The 20,289-nt window shown below is 33.2% G+C and overlaps 3 protein-coding genes across 4 annotated transcripts; 2 read left to right on the top strand and 1 right to left on the bottom strand.

The window, feature by feature from the left end:
- Positions 1-3,145: 3,145 nt before the first annotated feature.
- On the top strand, positions 3,146-7,559 carry LOC121783223 (protein TIFY 8-like). The gene is made up of 5 exons (XM_042181234.1): positions 3,146-3,683; positions 4,807-5,003; positions 5,140-5,594; positions 5,672-5,759; positions 7,031-7,559. The coding sequence occupies exons 1-5, from the start codon at positions 3,482-3,484 to the stop codon at positions 7,232-7,234; spliced, it is 1,146 nt and encodes a 381-aa protein (XP_042037168.1). The 5' UTR covers positions 3,146-3,481; the 3' UTR covers positions 7,235-7,559.
- Positions 7,560-10,215: 2,656 nt separating this feature from the next.
- Positions 10,216-12,350, top strand: LOC121784502 (gibberellin 3-beta-dioxygenase 1-like). The gene is made up of 2 exons (XM_042182649.1): positions 10,216-10,718; positions 11,644-12,350. Exons 1-2 carry the CDS (start codon positions 10,216-10,218, stop codon positions 12,203-12,205), a joined length of 1,065 nt encoding a protein of 354 aa, XP_042038583.1. The 3' UTR covers positions 12,206-12,350.
- Positions 12,351-13,461: 1,111 nt separating this feature from the next.
- On the bottom strand, positions 13,462-17,966 carry LOC121785382 (coiled-coil domain-containing protein 93). 2 transcript variants are annotated; one of them, XM_042183789.1, is made up of 9 exons: positions 17,712-17,966; positions 17,167-17,271; positions 16,794-16,970; positions 16,259-16,338; positions 16,114-16,153; positions 15,902-16,009; positions 15,031-15,111; positions 14,106-14,228; positions 13,462-13,648 (listed from the first exon to the last, which is right to left on the bottom strand). In XM_042183789.1, the coding sequence occupies exons 1-9, from the start codon at positions 17,724-17,726 to the stop codon at positions 13,589-13,591; spliced, it is 789 nt and encodes a 262-aa protein (XP_042039723.1). In that variant the 5' UTR covers positions 17,727-17,966; the 3' UTR covers positions 13,462-13,588. The 2 variants fall into 2 exon arrangements, with proteins under 2 accessions (XP_042039723.1, XP_042039724.1); XM_042183790.1 differs by lacking the exon at positions 17,712-17,966 and adding an exon at positions 17,469-17,630.
- Between the last annotated feature and the right edge of the window lie 2,323 nt (positions 17,967-20,289).

The raw sequence follows: 20,289 nt of genomic DNA, 5'->3' as shown, positions 1-20,289 counted from the left end.
TTTAACTTATGAATTATGATTATGATGAAATTTGTATAAATTGATGTTTAGTGAAGTGGGCATGATTTGGACTGGACCACAAAGACAAGAAGCTACGACTTTTTTTTTTGTTGGCCGGAGTTAAGGTTTTATTGTTTCATTATTGAGATGTGAAGAATAATTATTTGTTGGGCCCATTTTCTGATCATGGGCATGTTTCATAATTTGAGCAGAGACATTTGTAGCACTCATTTCTATATTTATATCATAGCAGTAATAAAAATGTGGCTCATTTTGTTTTTTGTCTTTGTTTGGTTGTAGAGGTTAAACCTAATTATTGCTCGAGTGTCCAATAATTTGATTTTAGTTTGAAATAATTGAAAATGAGAAGTCAAGAGCTTTAAAGAGAAAAAATTGATGTGACGAATAATTTGTCAACATGAAAGGGCAATGCCATTGCCCCATTGATTAGCTAAGATCAAATGTTTATCGAACATGGATTGATGCTTGAATACTTGATTGTAGTATGTAAATATACGTACAAACGTATTTGAGTGTAAATCACTTTAATGCATAATTTATAATGTAGTCATTGGGGTGTGTTATATTGCTAACTAATTCTTAAATTGCTAACTACAACTAAATTATATGCATTGGATCATTAAATCAAGACACAAGATCATTTAGTAATGGATATCAATATATGGGGTGTTCAGTTTGCAAGATTATATCCGAGATTAAATTTGTAGTGTGTTTGGTTCATGAGATTCAACCTCACAACTCAATCCTAGATGGATAATCATGAGATAATTAGTCATAGCTAACCTCCTATGACTAAAATAATCTCACAACTCAATCCTAGATTGTATATTGGTATTATTTTATCTTGGAAACCGAACACTACATAGTGTACAAAAATTGTCAATTATGGGTCAATTAACAAAAAGTAATATCCCAAAATTTTAAATGAGTATAGCTATCTCAATTTAAATTATTTTTTTACACAACATACATCAAATTAAAGATAATTTTATAAGGATTCTAACGAGATCTCATTTGCATATGTTCCAATGTCAAAACTTGATTTTTTTTCTTTCAATTTTCGTATTTTTCAAGTATTGCCTTTATGTCAATATAACTATCATAAAATGTTAATGTAATATATATAAAATGTCAATGCTAAATTGTTTTGACATATTCAATAAATCTTATTGATATGTTTAATACAATATATTGACATTTTGATCAAAAATCCTAATTCTGATAGTTTTCTAATCTTTTTAAATTTAAATAATAATAAAATAAAATTACACATAGAAATTTATAGACCACTAGATCTCTACCTATCTTATGGTTTTAAATTAGTTGTAGATATAAATTAAAAGTTAAGTTAGCAATTGATCAATTCCTTATCGTCATTTATGTTGTAGTAGCTTAGTAAGTCTAAATCTAATGTAATAATATAGTGATAATTATTTATGCATTTTTCTTTTGTTTTTTAAAATATTGCACGCACATTTTATTAAAAAAATCCATATTTCATCATCCACTTCCACTCCTTTTCTTTCCTTATTTCTCAATTGTATTGAATTAAAGTAACACTTTAAATTGTGGAATGAATAAATCTAAATATGAATAATTAAGTGTTTAAGATTTAAAAATTCTTATGCTTGAGCATTCAAAATATCAAACAACTAACTTCATCCATAATATGTGGAGTAATGTAGAAAATGAATAAGTTGCATACATAATACATATAGGTCGTATTCGGTTTCCTAGATAAAATAATAGTAATATACAATCTATGATTGAGTTGTGAGATTATTTTAGTCATAAAGGATTAGTTATGATTAATTATCTCATGATTATCTATCTAAGATTGAATTGTGAGATTGAAACTTATAAACTATACATATTACATATTTAATCTTGGGATAAAATCTTGAAAACCGAAAGCCATAGAAATTCTGTGTCCAAATATATTAAAAAACCCCAAAAAAGCACGACGGCCAATGTATGAAAACGACGACTGAGTAATGGGTTGATTGAAAGAGATGGGAACTAAGAGAGAGAAAATGTGCAGTCAACATTCTATGGAGCTAAAAAAATCACACACACACAGAGTATATGAGGAAGGGAGAGAGGAAGATACACACACTAGCGTGTGTATGTGTGAGAGAGAGTGAGAGGAATTTTATAGCACACTCTTTCTCTAAATTATTGATCATTTGTTATTCAAGGTTTAACTTTTAAGTGTAATATTTATACGATAACTCCCTATTCGAATCTTTAATTTAAAAATACAAATCTGGTATATTTACTTTCCAGATTTACTTTATATATAAACCATTAATTCGATGACTGTAAGTCCAGTTATAAATACTCCATAATTTATTGCCTTGTCATTATTAAAATCCGAGGAATTAAACTAGTGAAGCTCACTAATTTTGTCACCACTCGGTTTAATATTAAAAATAACATTGGCCACTCAAACTCCAACATGCTCCATAATTAAAGTTGTTATTGCATGAAATGATAACGATGGGACTTTTCACAAGTTCAATGATATATCCTTTGATTATTAATTTCATTTTTATTCTTCCAATATAATTTATAATTGAATTCTTGGATAGGAGATTAAATTAATTAAAAAATTCACGTGATTTCCCCAACACAATCATTGTAGAAAAGATTCAGGGCCTACTGCACTCCCCAAAGGCCACTTTATAATCTTTTTTGTTCATTTTCAAATTTCACAATAAATAATCTATCCCTAAAAATTAATCTCATTTTTATTATTTTGTGTAATTCACAAAATCAGTCTTGTTTTTATTTATAGAATATATTCACTATTTTTCCTTTCTGGTTCCCACTTTACTCAATTTCTTGTTTTATCTCCAACTTTATTCATTTTTTCTTTATTTCTCCTATTTTACAAATTGCATATTACTACCACAATCCAACATCTATAAGTACATTTTTAATTTGAATATTAATTTGAAGTAATGCTATTTAATTTAAATTTCTACTTTTCATACTACCATTGTTAGAATAAAAAATATTCAAATTATAAATACTGTATAAGCTAATTTTAAACATTTATCTTTACATATTAGTGGGAATTAATATTAATAAGTTTTGTTGTAGAGACAGAAGATATTGTTAACAAAAGAAGAAAGCACATCTGTATCTGTGAAATGCCAGAAAAATACTTTTCCTTATTCTGCAATCTCTCACCTTCAAAGAAAAATTGAAAAATAAAGTAAAGCTCAACAATTCTCTCTCTTTCTCTTTTCAACGAAATTCGTGCTCCCTTCAAGTGTTGCACTTCTTTCCTCGCTAAAGAATTCACCTTTCTCGAAACCCATCAACCACAGCCACAATCCCTTTGAAATTTCCACTAGCTTGAGCTCCGGGCTTCATCAAAGCGGTGATGATAGCGTCGTGAAATGCTAAAAATGCAATCTTTACTTCAGATGCGGCATATATAGTATAGCCCTCAATGGCTCATGCTCACAGCAACTCTAAAAATAACAGAGCAACTGCTGCTATTAGTGCCGGCGGCGAAAGCGAAGTGAAGCCCACAACTTTTCATGATTTTCTTGGCGATAAGGGACAGCCCCAAGATTCTGCTCCGCCGCCGGCTGGCGGTGTCCGGCCGGCACCGGACGTGTCGCCGTCCGCCACTTCTGATCTGGGCTCTGGTGAGGAGAAAGTTTTACTTACTACCCATTTTTTGTTTTTACCTTTGTGTTTGTGTGGGAACTGGGAATTTAGTTAGTTGTTTGGAGGCAAACATGCTTTGAAATTTGAATTCTACGAGTTTGTGCTATTTTATCGACAATTTGTTTTGGTTAGTGTATTGTATGTGTGTGATGCTGTGAGTGTGTGTGCGTTGGATTTTCATTTGTAACATTATATAGACTATAGTAGTGGAGTAGCTTTTATGTTTCCATTTCAAGTTCAGTTTGTAGTTAACTTTGGGTAGGTATGTTTGTAGTAGTCTTTGAATCATGCATCTCTCTCTTTTTTGTGATTTTTGCTTTGAGAGTGGAGTTGTTTTGTTTTGTGTGAGGTCATTGGTGGAGTAGTTCATTGGGCATCTCCTTTTGTTGTATGGAGTTTTACATTTTGACATCAGTTTTCTATGGTTTAAAACTCAACTTTTATGTGTGTCAATAATTTGTGTTTGTTGTGTTTCTTTCCCTGTGAAATTAGCATATGGAAGCACTTGAAAAAATTGAAATTAAATTGAATGGTGTTCTACTTTGATGTTTCTATGATGCCATGATTGTTGATGACTACTTGAAGAAATTGTTGTTTGATAGTTTTGTTCATCAATCATGTTAGAAAGATATATTTCTGCTATTTTATCTCGAATTTGTTTGGGCCAGTGTATAGAGTGAGTGTGGTCTGGATTTTCACTCACAAGATGATAAACGGACTTTATGTTTCTGTTTCAAGTTTAATTTGGAGTTAACTTAGAGTAAATCTACTTGTTGAAGTCTTGAATTATGCAGCTCACTTGTGAATTTGGTTATTTTGAGAGTGGAGTTGTTTCGTGTGTGAGGTCATTGGTGGAGTCATTGTGCTACTTATTTTGGTATATATTGCATTTGTACAACTGTTTTTATGGTATTATAGGAAAAAGCTTAGCTCCACTTTAAATGTGTGTCCATTAGCATGTGTTTATTGGCTTTCTTTCCGTGAACTTAGCATGCAGAAGAACTTGAATAAATCGAATGGTCTTCATCTTTGGTGTTCTATGATGCCATGCTTCTTGATGACTACTTGAAAAGATTGTTGTTTGATGGTTTTTTTCATCAGTAATGTTAGAAAGACATGTCAGCAATCACTTGGAAGGAATACCGTTTTATGGATCAAGAGGTGATGTTGTCGGGCCTGAAAATAGTAATAGGTTCATGAACAACAAACGAAGCAACTCTGATTCTTTCATGATGTCGTCAAGGGATAAATTTCCACAAGGGCCTACTGATTCGCCAGACAGCCAGGTCTTAACTAAGGTTTGTTCCTTTCATCTCCTCTTTTTTGCCACAATCAGTTTACACGTATAACAAGTTTTGCAGTCTATGATGGCTGAGGTTAATTTTCGTGTGGTTCACAGCATACTCTAATATTGAGAGTTTTGTTCCATATCAGCTACTACGCTATTCAGGGGGCGAGCGGCCTAAACGCCCACATGATGAGGAGGCTTCCTTTGGTATGCATCAAATGAGGCCACTTTCAGCCTCTTTTATATCTCAGACTTCAACCGGTGGTGGTAGAACTGATAACAATCCTTCCAAATGGGATAGAGCTACAACGCTAAACTCGGGGCCAGCAATGCAATATCCTCCACGTACTGGACAGGTCATGCCGTTTGGTTATCATGCTCATTCGAATAGGTTTAAAGAAACAAACATTGGTCCTTCTCTAATGTCACAAACGGCTGCTGATGAAGGATCACGGACTGGAATCAAAGGATCCGGACTTTTGAGCTCGCTCAATGCAGCTGGTGCTATCTCCGGGAGACAGCCTGCAGGGGTGCTTATACGCAGTGGTAAAAGTAAATCCGGCACTTGCATTTCTGAACCGGAATCTTCTACTATGCCCAGGTTAGTTCAGGGACTCAGGTTCTGTTTTTCTATCGAGCCAGGGTTGATAAACTATGTTTTAATTGATCTCATGACAGCCGGCGTGGAACAGAATCTGCTGGTCGTCAAATGACAATATTTTATGGAGGTCAAGCGCATGTTTTTGACAATGTTCATCCAAATAAGGTGCCTTTATATGCTTCTTGGGAGCTAATCCTGCCTTGAGACTCTTGTGAAACTTCTATTGCAGTATTTGGGAAAAGTGGGATACTTTTTGTTTTGTATGATTCTTTGACTGAGAATGAAATACCATATTGTCAACCTTAGAACTTGATTTTTCCATTCAAGTGAAGATGGATCATAAATTTTATCGCCAACAGAAATTGAAACATACAATTATAACACATGTACATTGTTATACCAGAATTATGAAAATTTGGTGAGAAATTGGTTTATGAGATTAGATTATTTTGTGGTGTGATAGACTTTCATTGGGGATGTTGATGAAGGGAGCTGAACTGTATGTCGTAATGGTAATATGATCGAGCAAGGGCATTTCTCAGTATGAAATCAACAGAATGAATAAATGATGTCACAGCAATAAAGTCTCTCTCACTCTATAAGCTTGATCAGCCTAATAGTGTAATGAACTCCTCTTCTCTGAACTTGTAAGTGTCAAGAAGCATTTTCTTGAATTAGTCCCTAGAATGATATGGTTGCCCTACCGTCTCTAGTTTAGCGTCACTATTTAGATAACTCATATTTAGGGTCCATCATGTTCGCCTTTATGGCTTATAAGGGAGTTGAAACCTATGACTTTGTCGCATAACTGAAACAACGAACATCTCATTACATTTTCTCGTGGCTATTGGTAGCTTAAAACAGGGAAAACATAGAAAGAAGACTAGATAGAAGTCCTCTTGTCTGAGAAAAGATTTAGACACCGATGACTGATTTAGAAATCACAATGGCCTCTCTGTACTTATTTACGGTTTCAACTTTCAAGAAAGTGTCAAAAGAAAGTATGGCATTGGAGAAGGGTTTCAAGAGATGATTCCACATTATGTTTAAGTGTTTGGTCTCTCACTTCCTATAGAATTCACTCCCTCGACATTTTCTGCTCGCTTGCTCTGCCTTATCTATGCCTCAAACTACTTTGATTCCAATTTTTAGAATATTATGAGTACTAATGCTGTCTAGCTTGCCGTTGATGAGAATGAATGGCCGATGAAGTTGGTTTTTGGTGCTCGTTCATTCTCCTCTAGATGATCTAGCCTTTTATGAGACCCTTTTTTGTTTCTGTTTCATGTGTAGTCTTTCTCTTCAACAAGAACACCGGACGCCATGTCAGCACTGTTCAGAACAATCTCATTTTGTTGCGCATTAGAAACTTTGTTATTATCATCCATTTATGTTTTTTGCAGTTCTTGAGTTTTGTTTCTTGTGATCCACATCAGGCGGATGTGATAATGGCGTTGGCCGGATCAAACGGAGGATCTTGGTCGACAACCTACACACCCAACTCAGCAGTCAGGCCATCAACAGGAGAAAACCGCCTACCTAGCAGCAACAGTGACGTCGGCATTGCTATGCTGAGGGAGCTGCATGGTGGCCCATCCGACAAAGGTGACACCCACCGTGGTTTTGCATCTGCCGACTGAACGACTTTTCCAGGACGTCACGTATTTTTCGGTCTTCGTCTCTATCGGTATGGAAACTTCTAGAAAGATCCATCACCCAAGAATCTGAGAGGGAATCTCATCAAAATTTCTTGCATTTGGTTTGATGATGGAATCTAGGAAGAGAAGAAGCTGAGTTTGAGGTTTATGTTTGATTTGTTGATTGATTGATTTAAGTTAAGAAGACAATCAGTCATATTGCATCATTAGCTATGTAACTATTGCAACTTCATTTAGACTTCACATTTTTAGTGAAGGAAAAAAATGTTTTAGCAAATTAATTAGAAAATTTATCACCAGTTTTTACGTGGACTGTCTACTTTTGTTGTACACCCAAATAAATAAAATAAAATAAAATAGAATAAATGCTAGGTGACTTAATTTTCATCACTCTTCTTGGTATAATATTTTGCATTTTAGTTTATGTGTATTATGTTTTTTTAAATATATGATTAAAAGCATTGTCAAAGAGCTTGAGGCCCATACTATCACAATGAGATAAGTCTGTAGTTTTAAGCCCAAAATATAGAAGAAATAAGTTTAATGTTTTGCCAAATCAGTAAATTAAAGGGTGCATAGCCTTCAATTTTCTTATTCTTAAATAAAACAATCCAGGAATTCATTTTCTTATTTACAAATAAATATAACAAATCGCAATATAATTTGCATACTTACAAAATAGTTAGACAAATCATTTAGATAATTTGATTAATGAACTTTTTGTCTTTGCCGACACTGCGATTTTTAATTGTGGGATTGACTAAGTAAGTGCTATGCTCATTCATACATAAATTTTTGTCATCGAATGAGAAATGGCCCAATGTCTAGTGAAATCATTATTTTATACACTTTGATTACATTTTAAATCACGAAATAGCAATTTAAATTTCTAGATGAAATAAAGGAATAAACTTAAATAACTACGTAATTGATTGAATCAAATTAGGCTAATTCAGCAAAATAAAAATAAAAATATATAAATGATGCTGATTTCACCAATTTTAACTAATTTACCTTAATAAACTTTCCTCCTTTTCTTTTAATATAAATAACACAGGTCATGAATTTAAAGTTGAATCAATCCACCAACATTATAATCACGATGATTATATGAAATGATTCACCCCATGCTTTTAATTTTTGTTTCTTAAAAATGAGAAATTGAATTCAATAATCAGCCAATCAGTAACTAGTCAATGAGCACAATGAATCAAAACGCAATATACAGGATTGGATATTGTAACTTTTCTTAAATAGAACAACGGAAAATTAATTATCTCGAAAAGAAGAAAAACAATTATATTAAAAATTAATAATTAATTCATACATTTAAAAATTGCAATATTCTAAAACTCGATTCGTCGATTGTTAGATAATGGGGTTGGAATATAATATTGTTAGCCATGCCACTACACTTTCTCCATGGTACTGTTTTTATATTTGTCGTATTTGAATCCAAATTTAGCCTATGCGCATCACACCAACCAATTAAAATTTAGCCTATGTGCATCACACCAACCTTGATCCATTTTTTTGTAGGGTAACAATATATGTGTGAATAAATACAGTTTCATACTAGATCACATCCCAAAATATTTTATAATTATTCACATTATGTACATACATACATATTGGATTTTAAACCAAACATATGGTTAATTAATTAGTTATGTATCTTGGATTCTTGAGCTTACAAACGTTTTCCTTCTATTCTGAGTGAATAATATTTTAATACTTTAATTATTGTTATTAGTTTTACATTTGCTCCAATTTTTTAAAATTTATTACGAGATTAAGCATTAGTTATATGATGAGAATCATGCGGATTGAATCGTTATTACTATATAATGAGACTAAGCATTAGTTACATGGTGACAAATCGTACGAGTTGAGTCGTTATAGGATCAACTTGAACATGACATGAACTCGTTAACGACACAATATAAATTGTTTGACACGACACAATAATAACCCAAACCTGATTTACGCATTAAAACGTCATGTTACATGATAAAAACATGATTTACATTATTAAAATATGATTTTACACGACAAAACCTGATTTACATGATTTAGACCTAATTTACATGAGCTTAGAGAATAAAATTAAAGTACTTACTCAAACCCAACTCAATAAAAAGTTATCGGATTTCTAACGGGTCAATCTCATAAGAACACCAATCCAATGACTTTACCAAAAACCTAGTGCATATTCGTGTCGAAAATTGTCCTACTATATGTATTTAATTATCTATTGCATATATCATGGTTGTCGCGCAAGAAAGACCAACACTTCCATAATAATTAAAGAAAAACTTGAATGTGTGCATCTGTATTCATAATATTGATACTATCGGTTAACATAAATATCTTACTAATTGAATTGCACTTTCATTCAATGATTTCATAGACCTAATTAGTAAGATGCTTAAAATGTCTACTGACTTAAATTATACTAATACGTCTTAGGGTGGGATTATAGTTTGCTTTTTTTATATAATTATAATTTATTATACTATATGTGAAACAAATTAATTATCCATTTGATCACGAATATATACAGATAAAGAAGGCTCGGTCATAAAAATAGCATTAAATTAATGTAATATTGCGCAGAATTAATGTTTACAATAAATTCAAATTTACATTCATTTACAAAATACCACAACTCCAATTTTTGTTACACCAAAATGTCCTAAATGTTAATGCATTTGAATGTGGTCATCACAGATTCACAATCACACAAACTTCCAAAACCACTACACGACAACACCTAGTCCACAGCCGTCCAAACGCCACGTGTCCAACAAATCACAAATCCAAAAAACCAAATCTAAATCATCATTCTTTTTCCACTTTTCTTCTCCCTAAATAAATTCCCAAATTTATCACACTCACACAACAATGGTGACATAAAACTATAAAAAGGTTTCTCATTTCCAACCCTAACCCACACCTTAAAAATGACCACATCTCTCTCAAACGCCTACAAAGACACCAACATTCATCTCAATAATATAATCCCACTCGATTTCGGGTCAATCCTGCAACTTCCTGAGTCCCATGTCTGGACAGACGATGGCGATTCAGGTAATGACCACCGCACGTGTCTGGCGCGCCAGCCACGTGCGGAGCCAGCATCCCCTCCGGTCATCGACCTGCGGGCCCCGGACGCAGTGGGGCTCGTGGGAGATGCATGCCGGTGGTGGGGGGTGTTCCAGGTGACGAACCACGAGGTCTCTCAGGACCTCGTGGAGGTAGTCGAGGCGCATGCCCGGAGGCTCTTCGAGCTTCCTACCTACCAGAAGCTGAAGGCGCTCCGGGCCCAGAACGGGGTGACCGGGTACGGCGTGGCCCGGATTTCTCCGTTCTTCACAAAATTAATGTGGCATGAAGGCTTTACTATTATGGGGTCAGCCATGGAGCATGCCAAGCTGCTTTGGCCCCATCACTATGAAGAGTTTTGGTATGTTCATGCACTATTACTATATTTTATATATAATGTTTATTTAAGTTTACACTATTTGGTGTTTCCAAAATTAACATTTTTTGGCTTTATTAATATGCAGTTTTACACACGCATGCAGAAAATTGTGTTTGTGTGTATTTAGAGACAAGATTGGGTTGGGTTTTCCTCACAAAATATTTGGATTGTGTATTTCGTTTATGTATTGCCGCAAAACCCATTAGTATACTAATAAAATTACAAAGAAATGAAATTATTTCTTTGTATTTTTCAAAGTTAAATTTTGTTTTATTAATGGAGTGTTTGACGTAGAGCTAGAGTTTGCATCTAAATAAACGTAAATATGTGGGTGTTTTTTTCAAATGCAACACAAATTAGTTGGGGGTGTGATTGATGGATTGGATCTAAATGGGATCTTAATCATTGGATTATCATATTTTTTAATCCTCGAAAATCGGATATGATTTCCCTTCTTCCTGGAGTCATGTTCTTGTGTATAAGAATATGCATTTGAGCATCTTTTAATTTAAAGATTTGATAATATGTCAGAGAATTTTATTTTTGAAGAAATCGGAATATTTAATATTCTCTCCTTTTGTTAATAGAATCTTATTTAGATTATTATTCTAACTGCTTTTCATTTTGTTTGTGTTCTTCAAGAATCGCACTACAAATATTTTAATTTTATGTACGACAAATATCACATCCTTGCCACCATTGAAGGCTAGCCATATCATCATACATACCCCTTTTCAAGTCCACTTTTTAAAAATTTGTTTTTTATGAAAAAGTGAATATATCTATAAAAGTCAGCAACCCATAAAATGAATGCTAAAATTGAAACAATAACTCATCCTAATTTTAATTGTTAATTTGAATTATTATCAAATAAAATTCGAGCTGAAATTCGTACTTGTTTGTACAGTGATGCGATGGACAAGTACCAGAAGAAGATGAAATCACTAGCCTACAACATCTTGCTCGTCATGCTCAAGGCATTGGGAGTGGACGAAGAAGATCATGAAAAACTTTCATCGTCATTTCTCTATCAATCAGATGGTGCGTTGCAACTCAATTCGTACCCTAGTTGCCCAAACCCTAGCCGGGCAATCGGCCTAGCACCACACACCGATTCATTACTACTAACTATCTTGCATCAGAACGACACCAATGGCCTCCAAATCATGCAAGAGGGGGTTGGATGGGTTCCAATCCGACCAACCCCAGGAGCCCTAGTCGTCAACATTGGTGACCTCATGCACATTTTGTCCAACGCGACTTTCCACAATATGTACCATCGTGTTGTCCCAAATGAGATGAGCCATAGATTTACCATGGCGTACTTCTATGGCCCTCCGGCTGATTCCGTGCTGGCCCCGCTGCCTAAGCTACCCGGGCCACCCCGGTTCCGGGCCATCACGGTTAAGGAGTACATCGGCCTCAAGAACAAGCATCTTGAAAAAGCTCTTTCTATTATTCAAATTTGATTATTAATTTGGATTCATGCTAGTTGGTTTGAAAATTAATTTGTCATTCCATTTAGTTGACTAGGTTTTTTGAGAAAAATTGATGTTGTGGTCACATTTTATTTATTATAAGGTTGCTAATTATATGTTGAACTAATTTAGCAGTTTGAAGAAGACCTCATTTTGTAACAAGTATTGCGTGAAACTCGTGCATTTCTCTCTTTACCAAGAAAAGAGCTAGCAAGCTAGAAATTGGCATAGATTTGATATAATTTGTAGAACTATGTAAAGTAAATTGTCAAAAAATGGTCAATGCTTGTTGTGTTTATTTTTAGTTTGATTGTGATATAAATTTAAAAAATCCAAAAAATTATATTTGCATTTTTTGTTACTTAGGAAACTTTCATGAATCATGTAGTACAATTTTAGCTCATTGCTGGTCCCAAAACTACTTTCTCCGCCATTCTAGTAGGATTCTGTCAATTACTTCATAATTAAGTCCATTTAATTTGTTATCACCTTTGGAGAGATTAGGAAATTCAGTGACCAATTTTAATTTATAGATATTTTAATTTTAACATACATACACAAAAAGATAGTATATATTACAATTACCTATCTGGCTCTCTTCTTTATTTAGGTTTATATATGTATTTGCTTATAAATGTGCCACATGTTAATAATCATTATATTTATGGCTTGCAAACCTTTTAACATTAGGAGAGTGTATTAAAATTTGAGACTATATATTAATTATTTAATGAACATTATTGTTGAGAATGATATACTTTTTAAATATTACTTGCGATGAAAATTGGAAATTAAACATTATTGTGTTTGATTCACTTAATCAGCTGCCTTAATGGAAATTAAATAGACTAACAATCTACAACAAACATACAAAAAAACAAACCTAGTGGCTACCCACAAGCGTAGATGATAATGCTTAAGTAGTGACAAATTTTTTGGGGAATTAATTAGCTGCGATTACGTACTCAAATCGATTTAATTAACCTTCATGACTAATAGTTCCAAAATTGATCACTTTAGTCTTTTTAGCTTTGTCTTCACACTACCAAACTATTGAGAAAAACATGGGGTGGATTGGCTTCTTCTAACAACTAGTTAACATCAACTCAACAGAAACCAAAAGTTTCAAGAGTATTGTAATTTTTTTTCTATCCTCATTAATGTAAGAGTAGGGAAATTTGGCTGCATTAGGCTTGTTTAAGCCATTATCAATCATTAAAAAATCAATAAAAATAGTCCATCCTCTCTACACAAACAAACAATGGTGATAATATTGAAATGAAAAGATCACTTTGTTAAACAATAAAATCAAAATCTTATCATATTCGAAAATGTGCTTAAGTTGAAAGACGAGAAAATACAGAGGAAAATGATTTATGATATCCCGTGTTCATGCATTTGAGATCGAAGCCTTTCGTTCCTTGCGCATTCTTCCTGAAAATATATATAGGTGTAGCATAAGCACAAACACTGATCAAAAGATTCAAAACTTAGTTGAGAATTCTAAATAAGACATCAAAGCTAGCTGAAAAAAAGGAAACTGGTCAACATAAGACAAAAGAGTTGCTTTAGAGTCATCAAAGCACGAGAGAGTGCAATGGGGAGCATTAAAAACATGCTATGTTATCCAAACAGAAGAATCATTGACTAATTGCTTATGAGATATGGATAACATTTTTTTGATCATTTGCGTATATATCTTTGACTGAGTAGGAATAGTGAGCACACTTGGGACAAAACTATATGCATCTTTTGCCAAAAAAATTTCGAACCGATCTTGAACTATACGACAATATTGGGAACTCTGATAATCTAAAATGAAAAGGGTACGAACTAGATATAATCAAGGATCTCTTAGTTTGGGAGGTGAAAATTTGGAGGAATATAATACCTGGAAAAGCTTCACGAGAGAAGAGCTCCGTCTTTGCTCTGAAATTGCAGCGGTGTACTTTTCTTTAATAGTATTGCAAGACTTTTGTTCTAATTCATGTGTCAATTGCACCTTGTCAAGTTTCTGCAACATTATGGCATAAGGATATCACTAGAAAGCAGAGTAGTTAGGCGAACTAACTGTTGTGAACACCAGAAACCAAGGAACATTGAAAGGTGAAAAGGGAAACGACATCATCTCAACAAATTCTTACCCAATTTTCACATTAGCAAGTTATGTTGTGTTGAAAGGTTAACTGTTGATTAGAGTTGAGGTTTAGAACTTTAATTTTGTAAGAGTTGTGATCATGAACTGAAACAGACAGCAGAATTTAGATGATAACAGCAATATGAAACATTTGTCACTCTATAGATCAAGTTTATGGCTATTGAAACTTATAAAGAGACTTTTGTTTCACAAGTTCTGACAGAAGGGTGAGTCTGGTGACACTACTATTTGCATCTACAGTTACCATTTTTATGAGTTCCCACTGCTCACTCTGTTTTATAATATAAATTTCCTTAAGTGCACAAAAAATACACATTCCCGCTTGGGATATTATTATTCTCAAGAGTACATATCCTAATTTTCGACAACTAAAGCCCATAAGCAGAAGACTCTCTTAATCTGTCATTTCATTACAAGTAACCAAAACACGTCTCAAAATAAAATGTCTAATCAAGTTATCGACTCAACGAGTCAAACTTTCCAGCTCTCACTTTTCCAAATTCATCAATATACTATGCATGAACCTTCTCAAAGCATTTTTCTAGAATATACTTTCCCAAGATAGTAGTGGATGGAATGAAATCTTGAAGATGCTAATTAAAGTTATATGGTTAGATTAATTTCAGTTTTTGTAGAAATGCACATACGAAATGGATACCTGTTGAGTCCCGTATAAAATTCCTTCCAGGGAGTTTGTGAGTTTTATCCTTCCATCAGCACTAGTAATAGCATTTTGGAACTACAAGGGCAAACATATAATAAATGTGAGTGGCACCATCACAATTCAACAACAAACTTTACGTAAAGAAAAGCTAATGGGGACATAATTTCAGTAAGGAGATTAATGGTATGTAGTTCACATGCTATTTCCTTTCATCTAAAAGCCTACCGCACACTTCAAATATTCCAAAATTTTCATCCAATCAGCATTTTGATGGGTTAAAACTTGATTGTAAAAACTGTTTACTATCTCTGACATCCAAGCTGTAGGTCCTCCCTCCTCCCTCCATAGCAATGCTCCTTATAGATAAATGAGATAGTGGAATACGTAGGTCTGTAGTTTAGTAACATTAGCCATTGCCAGTGCATTAACAGATAGTGGGTCACAGACTCACATCCTTAAATAACATTGAATTCTAGGTAACTTCAACTTCGATTGTGAACACAATTTGTGAAACTTCTTGATGACTTCTGTAGTTCTGTACACACCACATATATGGACATGTTGAGTACTTATAAACGGAACTAATAGCATGTTAAACTGAACTTAGTCTCAGTAAGTAGTAGCAAATGAGGGGGAAACTGACTGAATGAGGTCATTTTTCAAAACTTTAATTTATCAACACACTATTGAAATAGCTTGAGCAAATATGGCAACTTTCAGAGAGGCCAGTTACTAGAAGTAATTGCAGATTCAACATGACAAATGTACCAATCACAATGAAACTGAATCAAGCAAATTATTAAGACCAAGCACAAAATGGGATGCTGAGGGAAAACAAAAGATGAACTAATTTCACAAGCTTTACCTGCAAATTAATTGAATTCAACAAGGATGTTTCTTTGAGCATCAAATCTTTAATCTCCAACAAAGCATTATACGTATCATAGTGCTTCCGTGTTTGTCGGAGCGTTTTCTACGGGAAAAAAAAACAATTCTATGTGCAGTTCAGCCTTATATGTAAGCAATAACACAGAGAATATAAATGCTCATGATATTTTCAAAATGCCAACTCTTTACCTGAATTTGAGTGTTGAGTTCAGAAAGTCGAAGTTCGTACCTGAATCATTAATCAGAAGTTCAAACAAAATGATGGAAACTGAGCAAGTAAGAATTTTGTGGGGTTAATTTCTGAAGTGGTAGAAAGAGATGCTTAGGAGGGTACTGTATTAGTTCAGCCTGTGATGGTACTTCGTCAAGCTGCCTCTTTAGTGACAAAATCGCTCTTAGTTTTGTGGCATGTTCCTATAATTGACAGAGAGAGAGAGAGAGAGAGAGAGAGAGAGAGAGAGAGAGAGAGCATCAGTTTGAGCTTTTAAACTGAATGCTTACCAGCACTCAGTTAAGTTGAACAGAAAAACATAAATAAAATAAGAGTTAAATGAAGACAGAATTAGCAGAAGACAAGATCGCAAGATTAGGAGCAAAGCAGAGCAAATGAGGAAAAAAATTCACAGGATCAAAGCAAAAGATCACCCAGTTTAGAGTGGGTGAAATAACAAGTAAAATCTCCCACTGCTCACAAAAGAAATAAAGCATTCAAAATGTCAGATTGACAAAAATTGTCTCCTACTGAAAGAAAGAAAATAGGAATACAACAATTTTCATTGAGATTACCCAAAGACAAGAAATATGCTAAAGCATTGCTCATGAAATATCCATCTATTACTTGTGGTAGGCGGAAAGGCTTTACGTCTAACCTTCTTTACTGACTCAAGTCTCTCACTGGAGTCTTGAAAAGAATGGTGAAATGCATCAGAATCTACATAATTTGCACCACTATTCAACATCTTATCAAGTTCATCAACCTCCTTCTGCAATCTTGAACAGTCTGAACTGCATTGGGACTGGAAATCTAATTCTTGTTTCTCAAGCTCCTAAGAAACAAAAAGTAAAAGTCAGCCATAGATAACAATTTGCCCTAGCAATGAAACTGCTGCAAAGAAAGTGATGAAACGTCTGCAGAAATAAAAAAAAGGATTATACAAGCTTAAGCTCAGGGATATGAACTTTGTGATCCATTAATCACTTATTAGAGAAGAAGATAAGAACAGGATAAAGAGGTGAAATGACCTTCATAGACCCCAAAAGTGAAACCAGTCTCCTTCCAATTGAATTAGGGCACTCTTTATCGATTTTTTCGCGTAGAATTCGCACTTCCTCCATAACATCATCCCCCTGTTCATCCCAATAATAAGCAAAACACAATCACGACTTAATCATTTAAACCACATTCTGCAATACTTGCCATCTAATTCTAGCGCTACAGCAGCAAATACATACAAGGCCCAAATTCTTCAAATGGAGTGAATGAACTACATTTTCCTGTATGCTTAGCCTAGATCAACGATCACAACTAAACAAGAGAGACATACAGCCTATTTTTCACCGAATCAATTAATTTTCTACCGCAATAGCTGGAATTTTTCGAGTAACTTTCTTCTCCGACTAAATTAATCAGTTCCCCACAACCGGATATTTCAAGTAGGAAATTCTAGAAACTGTACATGTTTGGACAAGCGTAAAATTCAATTGATCAATGAAAGAGATCTTCATTGATGAATCGAGTAAACAAACTGGATGGTGTATATGCAAACAAACAAATTCATCAAAGTTACCTCGTCTTTTTCCATTGTGTGGACTTTGCAGCTGATGGAGGAGGAAACCAGTTCCTAGCATATAAAAATTTAAATTATCATCAATTTATAAAAATTATTTTAGTTTTTAGAAATTGATTTAAAAAATGTCGTAGAAATGAATCGGGATTTAAAAAATTGATATTTTATTTTGGAGAAACAATTAAAGCGCTGTTTGGCAGATCTGCAAGAGTTGGCTGAATGCTGATTACAAATTTCGCTAAAATCGAAGTGTGATTAGTATATTAGACAAACACGTCCTACATATTTTTATACTGCTGTCTTGAACCCTATAAAGTTTTGGTGTCAATTAAAGAATCTTCGAAATATTGAATATCATACTATTATTATTAATTAAATTGACTGATATCACAAAAATAAATTAACTTCACCAATTTTTAGAATGTGAAGACATAATATGGAATGTGTGTGCAATAGCTCCATTTGGTACTAGTGCATAATATTATAGTACTACTGTAATGTACTACTCCCGTTAGCGCATGTTTAATAAAGTAGATAACTCGTTTAGGAATGAAATTGTACGAACAAAAATGACATTTTGCTTGGTGCAATGGATTAAAGCTTATCTGATATAATTAAGATTTGTGCTAGGCATAACATTATAAGGTGATAAACATAATTTCATAAATTATAATTAATGTTTTTATTTTGTAAAGGATTGTTTTTTTCCCCAACAAAATATTAGTGATAAGAATATTATACACTTTAATCATTCTTACCAAACAAATAATACTCCAAACACTTTAATCATTATACGTTAGTTTATGTTGTTTATTATGTCATCTGTCACCTTTCTCAATCAAGAGTCAAGACACATCTCTATATGAATTTAGTATATCAATTTGTATTTCTTTTCTCCAAACAATATTCATATATACTTATGGTAAATTATCAAAAGAGAAAAGGCACTTAACATTTAAAATTGAATATGCATAGTGGCATGAAAACTCTTTGAAAAAGGAAGAGGTGTATTTGGCCAGCCATCACATCATTCTCGTCAAAATTAATAATAATATTATATCACAACATGGAATAAAGTGACATTATTGACTATTTATTTATTATCCACAACTTGGAGGAAACGCAATGACACCTCTATTTAACTCAATTCCACCACATAATTGTACTATCTCACTCATTTTATTCAGCTTAGTTCCCTTCTTGTATGTCTTAGTTTTTTGGGTATTTTTCTTTCTTCTCTTTGCCCCTTTCTTCTTTGATTTTTGTATTTTTTGGTTAAATCAAAGTATTGAAATTTGGGGGACAATGAAGATAATATCATTTGGTTCGCTCGTCGTTCATAATTGGCTTTGATGCATTTGATGACATATTTCATCTGAGTCCCCATTTTTTTCTATATCTTTTTTAGGAGAAATTCATCACATTTGTTTATAATTATGTTTTTATTTATATACAACGATACACACACTCGAGATGATTCAAACTCTGGTTTGCTAGAGATTAAACCGTTTATCTAATGAGTTGAGTTTCAATATACATTTGGTTATAGTTTTTTGAGCTCTTCGTCCATTTTTTTTGTTCTTTAATGAGGAAAAATCGGTAGCGCCTATTTATAGGTGAATGTTTTGAGTAAAACTTACTTTTGTTGTGATTTATGAGTTTTGTTTCAAAACAATTGAATTTCATCTTACGTTCAATGATTCACTCTTTCAGATTTATTTTTAATGGTTGAACAAGTATATATTAGTACTAAAGTTTTGGACTTGCCTTTTAAATTTGATCAATAACCAGTTCTTTTGAATTATACTCCCTCCATCAACCATTAAAACTTAATTCCCATAGTAGATGATGAATTTCAATTGCAAAATTGATAAGAGAAAAAAAAAAGTAGTTAAGATATTTACAATTGAAAGTGAGTAAATAGGAGAGGAAAAATATTGAAGAAAGAAAAAATGATAATATCATAGTATTACAAAAAATAAAAATTTAATATTATTTTGTGAATTGATAAAATATAAGGACTTATTAGATACCATATCATAATTCGCATTTTGACTAATTAAAAATAATAGGAGTATCATGCAAGTTCAAATATGCATATCGTCATAACATGTATCTCCATCCTATAATTAGTAAAAAGTTTGAATCATATTATAATTACAAAAATTCCAAAATTCATACATTTCATGATTTGACAAACACGGATTTTGCATATTTTTAAGGACTAGATTTGACTTGTTTTAAATGTCAATCATGCAAATTATGTTCTTAAATTACATATTTTATACAATTGGTATTTTTGACGTGTTTGTTTATAAATGATAGAAAAAGATAGAAAAATGTGAAAAAGGCCAAAGTGCAGCAACGTCAGTTCAAGCTGATTTTTCTAGCAAATGTGAAGTCCAATAAGTTCTTAATGTATACCATTCTCTTCGTCTTCGAAAGATATTTGTGTGGATATCTCGCACGTCTCAATCGGAGTTCTGTTGAGAAAGTTATGAGTATTCTACGAACATTGCGCAGTGCAGTCAAAGCTGGCGGGAATTTAGGCGAAAATTCACGGATGAAAAGAAATTAT

Source organism: Salvia splendens, chromosome 21 (assembly GCF_004379255.2).
Source record: "Salvia splendens isolate huo1 chromosome 21, SspV2, whole genome shotgun sequence".
NCBI classification, from domain to species: Eukaryota; Viridiplantae; Streptophyta; class Magnoliopsida; order Lamiales; family Lamiaceae; genus Salvia; species Salvia splendens.
Note: the sequence above shows the minus strand (reverse complement) of the source record. Positions and strands in the feature narration are given on the sequence as shown.